General features: G+C 29.9%; 1 protein-coding gene across 1 annotated transcript; it reads right to left on the bottom strand.

The window, feature by feature from the left end:
• Positions 1–188: 188 nt before the first annotated feature.
• On the bottom strand, positions 189–4,209 carry LOC137923103 (oocyte zinc finger protein XlCOF6-like). Its single transcript, XM_068766245.1, has 2 exons — positions 3,296–4,209; positions 189–1,107 (listed from the first exon to the last, which is right to left on the bottom strand). Exons 1-2 carry the CDS (start codon positions 4,117–4,119, stop codon positions 222–224), a joined length of 1,710 nt encoding a protein of 569 aa, XP_068622346.1. The 5' UTR covers positions 4,120–4,209; the 3' UTR covers positions 189–221.
• Positions 4,210–13,313: the final 9,104 nt, after the last annotated feature.

Consider the following 13,313-nt stretch of genomic DNA (forward strand, 5'->3'; position numbering starts at 1 on the left):
ACAGCAACATGTGCCTTCTTTTTGTTTAATATTTTATTAAATATATTTTAAGGTTTGACAAAAAGGATAGGACAGGCTCTATGGTTTGAAGGATAGTTGGAAATTGGTCCACATAAACCTGATGTAAAACTGAAATAATTGACATTTGTATAAACAGTATATGTATAATAAAGAAAACTATTTCGTGATAATTTCATAAAGCCTCTATTATTTATATCTTACTAACTAGCATCTTCTTCCTTTATTAATTTCTTTTTTCCTCTCTTTCCAGGTATCATTATTTTCGTCTTCCATTCTTCTGTTCCAGCATCTCTTAATTGCACAATCTGTCCTGTTTCAGGGTTGATGGGAAATACACCATCTGGTGTAATTTTTTTCTTGGAAGTGTCTGTACCATGTCGACGTTTCATATGCTTGTTGTAGTTTGACCAATTAGTGAATTCCATGCCACAATTCTGACATGCATATGGTTTAGCTCCAGTATGCTGCCGTTCATGGTTCTTGAGGATCTGTTTGAAACGGAACGCTTTATTGCAGTATACACAGACGTAAGGCATTGCATCTGTGTGAATGATTTTATGCGCGTTCAGTTGGTACTGGAGTCTAAAGCAGCGACCACACTGTTCACAAGAAAACGGTTTCACACCGGAATGCATTTCAACATGCCTGCGTAACATGTTTGGAAAGAGAAATGATTTGTTACAAATCCTACATATGTGTGGTCTGATCTGATCATGGGACATAATGTGCGATGTTAGAGTACCTTTGTTATAAAACATTTTACCACAGCGGTCACATGTGTAATTTCTCTTTCGATCATTCGTATGAATTTTCATATGATCCCGTAGACTATTAGGATTTTTATATACCTTCTTACATAATTCGCAAGTTAGATCAGCAACTGTGATTGGTGTTCCTCGTTTTCTGCGAGGTTTTCGTTTAGGTTTTGTGGAATTGTAATCACCCAAATGCTTCTGTAACGCTTCTTCATTCTTCAATATTTCACCACACAGACCACAAGGGACCTGTAGTTTGATGAGATGTTGTGCCACATGTGTGGAGAGGGAGTCCTCTGTGACGTGAGCATCACAATAGTGGCATCGCTTTCTGAAATCAATACTATCTTTTACCTTCAAACTAAGTAAAAACTCATTACCATATAATCATAAATAACATCCATTGGAAAATATAAGTAATAAATTTAGTCAAAAAAACTAAAATTAGCTGTGGCACTTCAGAAACTTAACATGAAACTCAGTAAATTAATTTTAATAAACAACCAGAAGAAAAAAATAAGCAGAATTTAAAAAAAATGACATCTCCAATCAGAAGTCATTTCTCTAGGGTTTGACATTCAGTACGAGTTTACATAGATTGTATTATATTTTATTATTACTATGCACATATATTACACATTAAGATCAGAGAACAGATAACCTGATTCATATTTACCCAATGATGAAGTGTTGGCTTATTATGGAAGCCATTTTTGAAATTAATTTTGTGAATGGAAAATTATGGTGAATTATTGCTGCTTGTCCTAGTGAGATAACAGACAACACCTGCTTATGACGTGATGACGAACAACATCGTAAGCAGGTGCTGTCTGTCATTCCACAGTTAAACTTGGTATTCCTTTCGGAACGAAAGCCTCCTCCATAATTTTTGTAATTCTTCATACGTGGCAATGTGTTAATTTAAAAAAAAAATTGCAGAAATAAGTAGTTTAGACTTAAAAAATTGATAATCGCAATTGTAATACATATATATTGCTTAGAAACTATTTATGATTGCAGAAGTCCAGTAACATTGCACATAACATTCATGTCTGATTGAGAATCCAATTAGGTAATTTATTATAGTTTGTTATTAATAAATATCATAATAGTTAATGTTACATATGATTTTTTGTGGGTATGTAGTGCCTTTTGTATTTTTAAAACTGAAAAATTGTAATGAAAACTGAAAAAAATTGTGGTATTCAAAAAACAGATTCAAAGACGTTTGGTAACTTCTACAAAAAATTGGGATTTTTCTTTCAATAAGTCAAAGTAATTATTTTATTTTGTTTAAAAAAGACTTTCTCCTTATCAATAGGTACTTATAATTTACAAAAGCGTTCTTCTTTTTTTCATTCTTAATTTTAAATTCTTATTATTGATTATATAAAATCTTATAAAACAGATGATAAATCTGTGTAATGGTGTTTTAAAAAGCATCTCATAGTGATTAGGCTCACAAAAAACTGGAAACTGGATTTTGTGGGGTAATATTCAAAACATTTATTATTTTCATACAACAAATACTGTTTAGACTATGCATTTCTTTCATGTTTAGCAAAATCTTTTGTTTCAAATATATTAGTTACCAATTTGTAAATTAAAAAAATGGAATACTGTATATTGTCCACATCTTTTTAAAATAGTTTATTATGCAATTTTATGGCCACTAACACTGTATGCCAGTTACCAAATTTGACATAGAGAAAAAATAATAACTGTCCATTTAATAAAAAAATTAAATAGATTTAGTTGCATACATTGAATTTTGATTAATTGTTAAGTAAAAAAAAATTCAGTTTTCATATACTGACATAAAACAAATCAATAGGTATAATATTAAGTATAAATTCATATATATATTACATGGTAAGGAGCTATTGAGGCAATAAACTCTGACAAAGAATGGATTGTGATTGCCATGGTCTATATGCAGAAGTCTTGTAGGGTAATATGTTTAACATTGATAAGAAACTCTAGACAATTTAATTATTTCTACATTATATTTAAAAGAAAACAGAGCTCCAATTCCATGGACAAATAAAAGCTACCAAAATAGCCTGGCGGTTTGGCAGTGGGCTGAATATACAGAAAATAGAACAAATAGCTTCTGTGGCTTTAAGGTTCTGGAGCAAAGTCCAAAGAGCAAAGTCCTATAGGAAATCTTTGAGGAATGTATGTCCAGCCGTGGACTTCATGTGACTGAAATGATAATGATATGACTTCCTTTTTGTTTCTATGTAGATCAAGGGACATAGTATAATTAAAGACATTATAGAGTGTAAGACTAGTTATGTTCTCTAGACTGTTTATGTGCCACCAATACACCATACTTGCAACTAAAATAAAGCATGTGATATTACTATGAAAATTAATTCTCAATCTGTTGTTTAATAACAAAATCCTCTAGACAATACTGCTGGCAGTATGGAATCACTTATCATCATTAAATGTGTCCTGTATACACCTGATTATCATAAATAACTCATGCAATATCATAAAAAACTAACCAATACCTCAGTCTTCTCCTATGTCTTCTTACATGCTTTATGAATGATTCAAAGTCACTCTTAGCGTAACCCTTACAATCAATGCAAACAAATGCATTGCATTTTCCATGTGTTATCTTAGAATGAGATCTTAATGTTGGTAAATCTAGGAACTCAATGTTGCAGTGTGCACATATCCAAGGATAATTCTTCCATTGTGGAACTATTCTTTTACTTCTGTCAGGGATCTCTCTAGCGTAGATTGTCACATCTGATGAGTATGGCACATCACATATAGTTGCTCCAAGTATATCCTGGACTTTAAGTGTTTTATCAATGCCGGATACAGTACTTTCGGTGTCACCGTCCGCTGTTTTATTAAATATCTCTTCTTTAGGCTCCTCTTTAACTTTTAAAACACCGTCACAAATATTTTCTAGATTTATAGTTAACTTTGTGTCGTCAAGAGAATCCTCTTCCTTTATTAATGGCGATTGTTCTGCAACAGAGTCCGGTGAGACGTAATCATCGTATCCCATTCTATCCTCGTCAGAAAGATCAGTCTTCGTGCAGTCATTTGTGAGTAAAGACAACAGAACTTCCTGTGATCTTTTCACTTTCTCCAGAAATTCGTAGGATTTATTTAATGAATCGTAGCATACGAAACATACAGTCTTAGGTAAGATATTATTATCACTAGATATATTAACGTAAATCGCATTTAAGAAAGATAATTTATGTAAAACTTCTTCGTATTTCTCATTGCTTTTAATTAAATTTAACACTTTATCCGAAGCCTTTGGTTCCGCACATAACCGGCAATAGGAGTAGCAGGGCTCGATCTTCGCCATTGTGGTTTCACTAATTCATTATCGACTCCGGTAAATTTCAATTTCAATAACATTGATTTATAAATCAATCAGAAACATTGCCAAACAAAATAAATCATAACCTTTTTTTTGCCCGTATGCCACAGACAATACTAAGGTCTGTTTACCTTTCTACTTTCGTCAAAAGATAAAGATGCTTATCTTTAACGAAATCCTATTCGAAATCATAAGTACTGTTGGAAGATTAAATATTTCTTATATTTAATCTTAGTAAAATATAGTAAAATGGGAAAAAATATATTCATATAAATAATAATTCATTATATTTTTTCGAAAGGACTTCTATGGTTTTAATAAACAATGTATAATATATAAATGGTTATATAAACTTTAGCGGGAAATATTTCAAAATACACTCTTATTCTTATCTCATTGCTTAATAATAGCGAGGTAAGTGCGGTTAAAAGATAGCGCGTTAGATTATACTAACTCTGTCCGGCAAATAAAGAGTATATATTTCGGAAAAATAACCTCAAATCACTTACATATTATTAGCGACTCCAACATATTTCTGTTACTTACAGATTTAATTTCGGACATCCTCTTATATTTCACAGCCATCGTTCAATAACATATTGACGGATCCTAACAACACGCCGCTTCAACAGCAAAAAGCAACAACATTTTCTATTGTGCTATAATTATATGTAATATAATAAAACAAGTCTACCCTCAATCATTACTTTTTAACATCATCTTGTTAAAAATACATCTATCTTATAATAATAAATTTTCAATATTTGTAGATTATATTATTTCATGTATTAAAAAAACTTTCAAAAAGCCATATTTTAAAATTTTAATTTTCAATGTTAATAATATTATTAATTTTTACGATGGATTGATCTAGGGGTAGTTAGGGATACCGATGCCAGCGCCAGTGTTGATCTTTGACATTTCTCTATGAATGCTTTGTAAATTGTGTCCAAAATAAAAGTAAATTTCGGAAGTAATTCTTTTTGCGATAATTGCGTCAAATAATGCCATACGTCATAAGCTAATTATAAAAAAGTAGAGCAATAGAAACTTTTTCGTTTAGGAAATATACTGGCCGAATTGTTTACTTATATATTATACTTATATTTGAAAAATTGTCTAAAGTTAGCTGCTTTGTTCTTGTGCTTTGTTGTAATAATTTTTGGTCTCACATATAAAAGAGCTAGGTTCTATATTATAATTGTTCAATACGGAGTGCTTCTAAGGAATGTTTACGTTGACAAGTTTAGATAGCTATGTAACTTTGTCAACATTTACTCACACTGGCGGGTGTACAGCGAGAGTAATATCATAAAGTTTTCACACTTGCCCGAACTATGAATGGCAAGATGTTGAGATGTTTGTCAACACATTTGTGGCGGCGTGAAATGGTATGGTGAAAGGTCGAATGTAAATAAATTTTTTTTTTCAAAATGTATTTGCAGATTCCGCGGATATGACGCGCAAAAAGTGTGTTAACAATGTTTATAATTATTGGTTGTAGTTTCTAGTACAGGAGCTACACATATTGGAATGGATTATAACTCATTTTATCATTTTAAGTTGCTTTAAAAGATGTAAGCGTAATAATATTCAAATGAATTAATATTTTCCTATAGTTTATTTCCTTTGCTTATCTGTAACAGTTATACGATTTGAACTGACAGTTACGACATTTTTTTTTTCGCCAAAACCAGTACGGACTACTAATTTTCAATAATTAGTAAATATTAAAATAATACACACGCGTGCATCTAAATCGACCCAAGCCCACAAAATGTACAAAAGTATTTTTTAATCTGAATTGGCTCGGATTTTGTAGTTTTTAAAATATTACATCCATGTGGACATGGAAATTTAAAACAGGGCCGAAGTCACTTGTAGAGCTCCCAACATCTCGTCGACAAACCGTCTGCCTAGAGAGGTGATCATGGTATATCATCCTGTATATAGGCTGTAATAACAATTATTATTTGTAATTTGTCTAGTGACAGACAACGTGGCAGCGACATTTTTTCATTTTATTTTATGTTGCACTTTTAACTTTCCGATATTGTTTTAGTCGTGTGTTTTTAAGCAATTTGAGTGGTATTTGGAGTATTAATATTCATAATGAATATTTCAAAAACAGTCTGATCAATTTTACAATATTCATTACATTTTGCTATATCAATATAGCTCTATTTATTGAGTAGTTACCGATTTTATAGCGTCGTTAGGAGTTTTTAATTAGCACATCATAATTTACGTGTTTATTTTACTGACAAAGTATCTCGCGAGGACTAGTTTTACGCTGCCCACATCATGCGACTTCGCGACCATAACTATGTCAGAAAAGGAACAATATTTAGCTACTTCCGCACATACAGTGATAGTCGTGCAACAAAGTGCACCACCCGCCAGCCCGCTGATAAATGCATATGCGGCAAACAATGCGAATCACACAACTGCCACCGCCAAATCACTCAACACGTGTTTCACCCCTCCACGGGGCATCTTCAGGAGTTATGTTACACCGATTAGTGCTAGACTCTGTGTTTGGTCATAACTATGTCGTCGGTCCAACTAGTGGAGGAAAAGTGAATAAATAAATTAGAAAAAAACGGTATCTGTGAACCCAGGAAGGGTTTGTATGAGAGGGGACTCAAAAGAGGAGGCTATTAAAAAAACCTTGGGGGGGGGGGGGCGATCTAACCACGCCGCGTATACCGGCTCGTGGTCACCACTATAGCACCTTCCAGCTCTTACGTTCGTCGGAAGTATGAGCGATGTGTACTGCCCATTGCCACTTCAGACGGCATTTCTTCGAAGAACATAAGCAACGCAGGTTATTCATCGAATTTCTAATTCGATAACATCGAAGCTCAAAAAGTGTTATGGACCATCACCGAAAACACACACATGTCAAAGATATTGTAATATGCTTTTTATATTGATACATAGGAACAATGAATGAACCACTAACGAAATAACTTTATTATGTTCAAGAACCACACATATATATTAAGCGTTAACAATTTAGCTTATAAGATTAAGTATATTATTGCACGCAAGTGTAATATATAGTGCCTATTGCTCGCTACACATTTATATGTTAAAGCTAAACATTTAAAACATAGTATGAAGTAAGCCGAAGGAAGTAATATTCATTTTTACAACAGAAACACGTAGACTATACCTATTTTCATTACATAATAACTTACCTAATGGTGTACATATGTTATCTGTAATATTCAATTACATATATTGTCCCATAAAGATAAATTAGTAACTAAAAAACATTTTTTTAAGATAAAGATATTTAAATAATAATTAACAAAAATATTGAAAAAAAGCTATCAAATACTTTTTTTTATTTAAATCTCAAGTATATATTTGTAGACGAATAATTTAAATGAATAACTAAATATTATCTTCGGTATATTGACAGCATGTTTAAAAAAGATCGAGAAACAGCGCGAAAATTATTATAACCTAAAATTATTGAAGATTTTATTTAGAAAAATTTAACTTCCATATTTACCTATATACAGGAGACCAAAATGTATGCGATTATTATCATGTTGATATTAGTTGTCAAAAATAAATATTTTTTTAAACTTCAATCAAGATAAATGACGTTTATAATAATAATAATTTACAAAAATCGTTAAAAAAATTAATCATATACATTCTATTATTTAAATCTCATGTTACTACGAGGAATACTTTAAATGGATGACTAAATATTATCTTCGGTACATTGACAGCATTTTTTAAAAAAGGACGAGAAATGGTGCGAAAGTTATTATAACTTAACATAATAGAAAATTTTAGTTACAAAAATTTAATTTTGATATTTATGTATATACATAAGAGTAAAATGCATGCGATAATTATCATTTGATTTTAATTTTGAAAAATAAATATCTTGTTATGTGATAATTTAGCATTTCAATAAATTAACTATTTATTATTACATAAAATAAATATTTGTTTTATAGTTTAATTGTATATTGTATTCATAAATAAGCATTATTTTAATTACACGCCTATTTCATTTCAAAGTATGAATAATATTACGTATGACGTAGAGCCGCTATTTTTTTTCCATTTTATAACGAAAATTTCCTGTTATATAATTAAATAGTGTTATTATTATTATGTACATATATATTGACAGCAATGCACAAAATCCATAAATGAAATAACAAAAAACATTTATTGACAATATCACAACACACACGCACACACACAATATCACGACAATAATTTTAAAAAGAACAGCGAAAAATTTTCTTTGCAACAATATAAACGCTTTTATGATAAAATGCTTGCAGCAATTTTATAATCCTACGCGAAAAAATAAAGCTTTTGATTAAGTAAAGATTTATTAATAAAGCATATTATTAAAGATTATATAGAAGATAAAAATTCCTTTGATTAGTGTCATGGCTGACTTTCATGTGTCAGATAGAAGATTTATAACATAATAAAATTGTAAAATTGACGTTGATAGTACAACTAAAGTTTTATGACCGGTTTTTTGTCAATAGAATCAACATTTCGAACCTGCCAGTAGTATATAGGAAAAATTGGAATAAATAACACCATGTATAAGGTGTTTAACAAAATCTATTCTAAAGAATAAATGTTAGATCATTGATATTTTAAATCAAGACATAAGTAAAAAATAAATATAATATACAATGGAAGAAGTGCGGTCTTATCGCAAACGGTCATTTTTTTAAAACCGTTGGATGGGCTTGGTTACCAAGAAAAAACAAAGAGGGCCGCTTCGTCAAATCGCCACATGCACACTTATCACCGGAGGACACATACACAGGGTATAGCCCTGCGGAAGTCTTCAACAAACTGTTGTTTATCTATATACTTTGGGACCACACTGTTTCCGCGAATTCATTTGTACGGAGCTGTTACAGCCCGCAAGGAAATCAACATCAACTTTAATAGAAAGAAAGAAAGAAAGAGAGAGAGAGAGAGAGAGAGCGCGTCATCAAGTTATAGAAAGAGATGCGATGTACATACAAATTTAGTAAACATACTAGATTTTAAAAGGAAAATGTGCAATTTATCTAATCATATTTTCGAAATTATTAATTAAAACATTCTTGACTTGCTTTATTAAACTATTTTCAGTATAGCTACTTGACCTTGATTAAATATATATACATAGGACATACTGCATAAAAAGTGATATTTTAAGAGGTTTAACATGAAAATTATTGTATCGATTGCTATGAAAATGCATAGTACTTATAATACACATATGATAAAAATATCTACATGTTTTAATACATAAGTTATAGAGATATTGATTCGAATCTATTTATACTCTTATTTTAGGTTATATTAGGTTAAAATCTTAAATTATACCTAGTGTACACGCACTATGATAATGAATATCCTATTTAATTATTGTCAGCACAGCAGCTTTGTTTATTATAACTAATTAAATCTATATATCTATATATGTTAAATTTAAGGACAATACAACAATGTATTTATAATCAATCTTATTTAATACTTAACGTGTGTGTACTTAAAAGTATTTTATATTTAAAGATAAATAATTTAATTTAAATCAAATCTATTATAAAATATAATGAATGTACAGAGTTGGTACATATAAAAATGTATTTCAGCAGATAAAATAGCCAAATACAGATAAGCTTTGTGCTAATACGTGTTGTTAATAGTTAATACGCAATTTATATATTGATAATAAAAATTTGAAAGTTATTGTTTTATTAATCCTTATGAATCGAAGTGTCTATAGCAATTCGAAATTTGAAATATTCTTTTAAAATATATACACGTCGTGCCAGCGTTATGGGAGATAAAAGGTGCATTTAGTTTTACAGATTAAAAATTTGGTGAACATATTAAATAAATATAATTGTTATAGAATTGTTTATTGTAAATTTTAAACTTTTTAAAATTGTTCTGAAAGTTAATAAATCATTAAAATTCTGTTATTGGTATAAATGAAATAATTTAAAAAAAATACTTAAAATTGTTATTCTGGTAGGATAGTATATTATATTACAATTAAAAGTTATATACAATGACCTAAATGCTTTTTGTTACGATATTAGAAACAACCAACCATTGTTTAAAGTATTTTTTACGTAACTAATGATTTATATTTTGATACTCTAAATAGATATTATAAATGGAATATTTAATATTATCTAAACTAGAATTACGTAACGTTGTGCGTTAATATTTCATGATAAGAAGATACATAAAGCGCGCTGTTAAAATATATTCATTTTTTTTCAAATTTTATCATATGGTAACACCTATGAACTAATGTCAAATGTACTTATTTTTAATTATTATTGATAACTTTTAAACTTAATGCTAGAGTTCGTATAATTGAATTAATACTCATTATACGATACAGTGTAGTATTTTTAAATCATGATGTTAATTATTGAATTAGTTTTTTTGGTTAAAAAATTATAAAAGCGGATCTTTAATCCGGTGATTTGAATTCAAAGATAGAACGTTTAATAATCAGAATAGAATACATTTATTACAAAATTTTTAAAAAATGTATTTCGAATGTAATTAGGTTATTTTGGTGTAATGTTATTAATTTGTATTAATTGTATTATACATGATTTTGACTTTTCTGGATGTAGGCTTCCTCTAGCGATTAAATATATCCTTATTGTATTCTTCCATTCGTTTCAAGATATCTTTCTAACTTCGTAAACATCAAATGTCATGGGGAATTTTTTCGCTAACCTCGTTATAAAAATACTGATCCTAAGAGTTTCTTGTTTTACTAGCATATTATTACAATCTTTTGCATATGTTTAATGTTTAATAAGAGGAATAAAAGATATGACACGTTATAAACATTACTTCTTTTCATTCGATGAATACCCGCCGCAACCCATAAGTTTCAACATGGCAAAACTTCTAGTAGATATGCATTCGATTATTCGATATGTTCAGGAGTGAGCAACCTTTTTAGTCAACGTACCATTTTATCTTTTTAAATTGTATGTCGGTTCGTATGCAGTTTTTTTTTAAATTAAATGAAAAAGATTTCATATTTGAATAAGTCCACAAGCGTTATAATAAACAATTTTACAACAAAATATTGATGGGAGAAAGTCGTTAAAATACATTCAATTTTAGAAATGCATGTTGATGGGCCGCGGGCGTGTTACTATCTCTAATCTAATTATTAAAGTACAGATACGTTTATTTACGTCTAAATATATTTTATGCATTAACATTTAATAAAGATAATTTAATACACATATGTAGTTTATTTTTACATTAAACTTATCGACTATTGGAAGACTTTTGTGATATTGTTCGTCGTGATAATTCTTGGTTGAATCCTAATACTAAAGAGGTTTTTGCAGCAAAATATATCAACAGATATAAATATTTAAATAACGAACAAGAGATTCTTCTATTCCTTTAGTAACTATCTATTATGACGTGCCATATGTTGCCAGACAAAAGAGAATACAGATAATAAATTAAAAAATTAGTTACACGTTATAATTTTCCACCAATATTCAAATAACTTAAAATAGTTAAAAACAGAAGATAAATTCGCAATGAATCTCCTAAAGACTATATTTTGCTGCAACCACCTGTATTTCATCCATCTCCATACATACATACTAACTTTAATAATATGTTAAAATAAATGATATATAAATATATAATTTTGCTTATCGAAAATATAAAAACTTTAAAACCAATGGATTTTATTTAATCTACTAAAGATGTGAATGCCAAATGGCCACAATTAATATTATATGTATGACATACTCATCACGATATCTATGGAACCATAAGGTTTAGAGCCTTGAAGTTTGGTTCAAATATTCATATTGCCTTTTAAAGATTACCTAAGAAAAGACACAAAATTCTTCTTGCAAAAGGGGTTCAGTAGGCTAATTTAAAAAAAAAATGCATATTTTACAATGTAAACACAAGACTAGATCGATTTATGGAAAACGATGACAAACGTATATACGAATATATCCGGTATTACAAAAAAATTCAAGTTATTTAGAAATATCTCCCATATATCTTGTTTAAATATTGTAATTACCATATCAGGAATGTAATATATATGATAAATTCTCGTAAATACTGGAAAATGCAGAAAGATATTCATGTAGCTCAAATATTAATAATAGCGCCATCTATATTGGTCACTGGAAACTTTAAACGATTTTCTCAATGTAATAATTATTATTCTAGTATCCGTTGCGTCAGCCAATAAATCTTCTCTCGTGTGGAGAATTAATAATATTTAGACAGGTGCATCTCTCGGAAAATTACATATAAAAAGTAACAGATATTATTGCATTCTGATGACTGTCACTCTATACAGGTGTCTGGTGGCAAATTTATATTTTCAAATTTAAATAAAGAATATAACAATTGAAATTTTTTTTTTAAAAAAAACATTAAAAGATAGAATACAAATGAGGTTTTTATATATTGTGTATTTAAGTAGTATGTCAACGAAATGTCTTCTGTTAAATTGCACACACTACAAAACGCAGCCTTGTGTTCTGCGCCACACGCTGCAACAAACATGCTTCATTTAAACTGATTTCTCAACGAATATTATCTTTTAAATTTACAATAGTCCAGAAATTGTTATTGTAAGCTTTCTCTTCGAGATAGTTCCGTATCCGATTGGAGTTAAGTCCGGTGACTTCGGCAGCCATGGGATATTTCCAGATCAGTTTTTTGACGAAAGTAGGAGAAGAAGGGGCAGTTTATGCAGCTGCACCATCCTGTTAGAACCATATGAGTAAAAAACTCGTAATCATGAGTCGACAATTCTCATTACTGACATTGGACAGCTTTCGCTTCGAGTATTTAAAAAAAAAATTGTCCGATTATCCTTGTCGTGGATGAAGTATACCAAACAGTTACCCTGGGTCAATGCAACTGCTTTTGGTATTTAATTCGAGGGTTGCCGGTTTTGGAGACCGGTGGAAGCGGTTTTGCTTTTAGATGTGGCCGTTTAAGTTAAAATAAGATTCATCGCTTCAAAAAAATGGGTTTTGATGTGCGAAAATGATCCGACATCGCACCACCTTTTAGTTCTTGAACAACTAAAATTTAAAATGATGGAACTTCAGATCCTTTTTTGATATATCTTAGAAGTCTTAGTGAGACTG

Source organism: Battus philenor, unplaced genomic scaffold (assembly GCF_028537555.1).
Source record: "Battus philenor isolate CCGP_79_NKW_IND1 unplaced genomic scaffold, ilBatPhil1.0.hap1 SCAF_20, whole genome shotgun sequence".
In the NCBI taxonomy this organism is placed as follows: Eukaryota; Metazoa; Arthropoda; class Insecta; order Lepidoptera; family Papilionidae; genus Battus; species Battus philenor.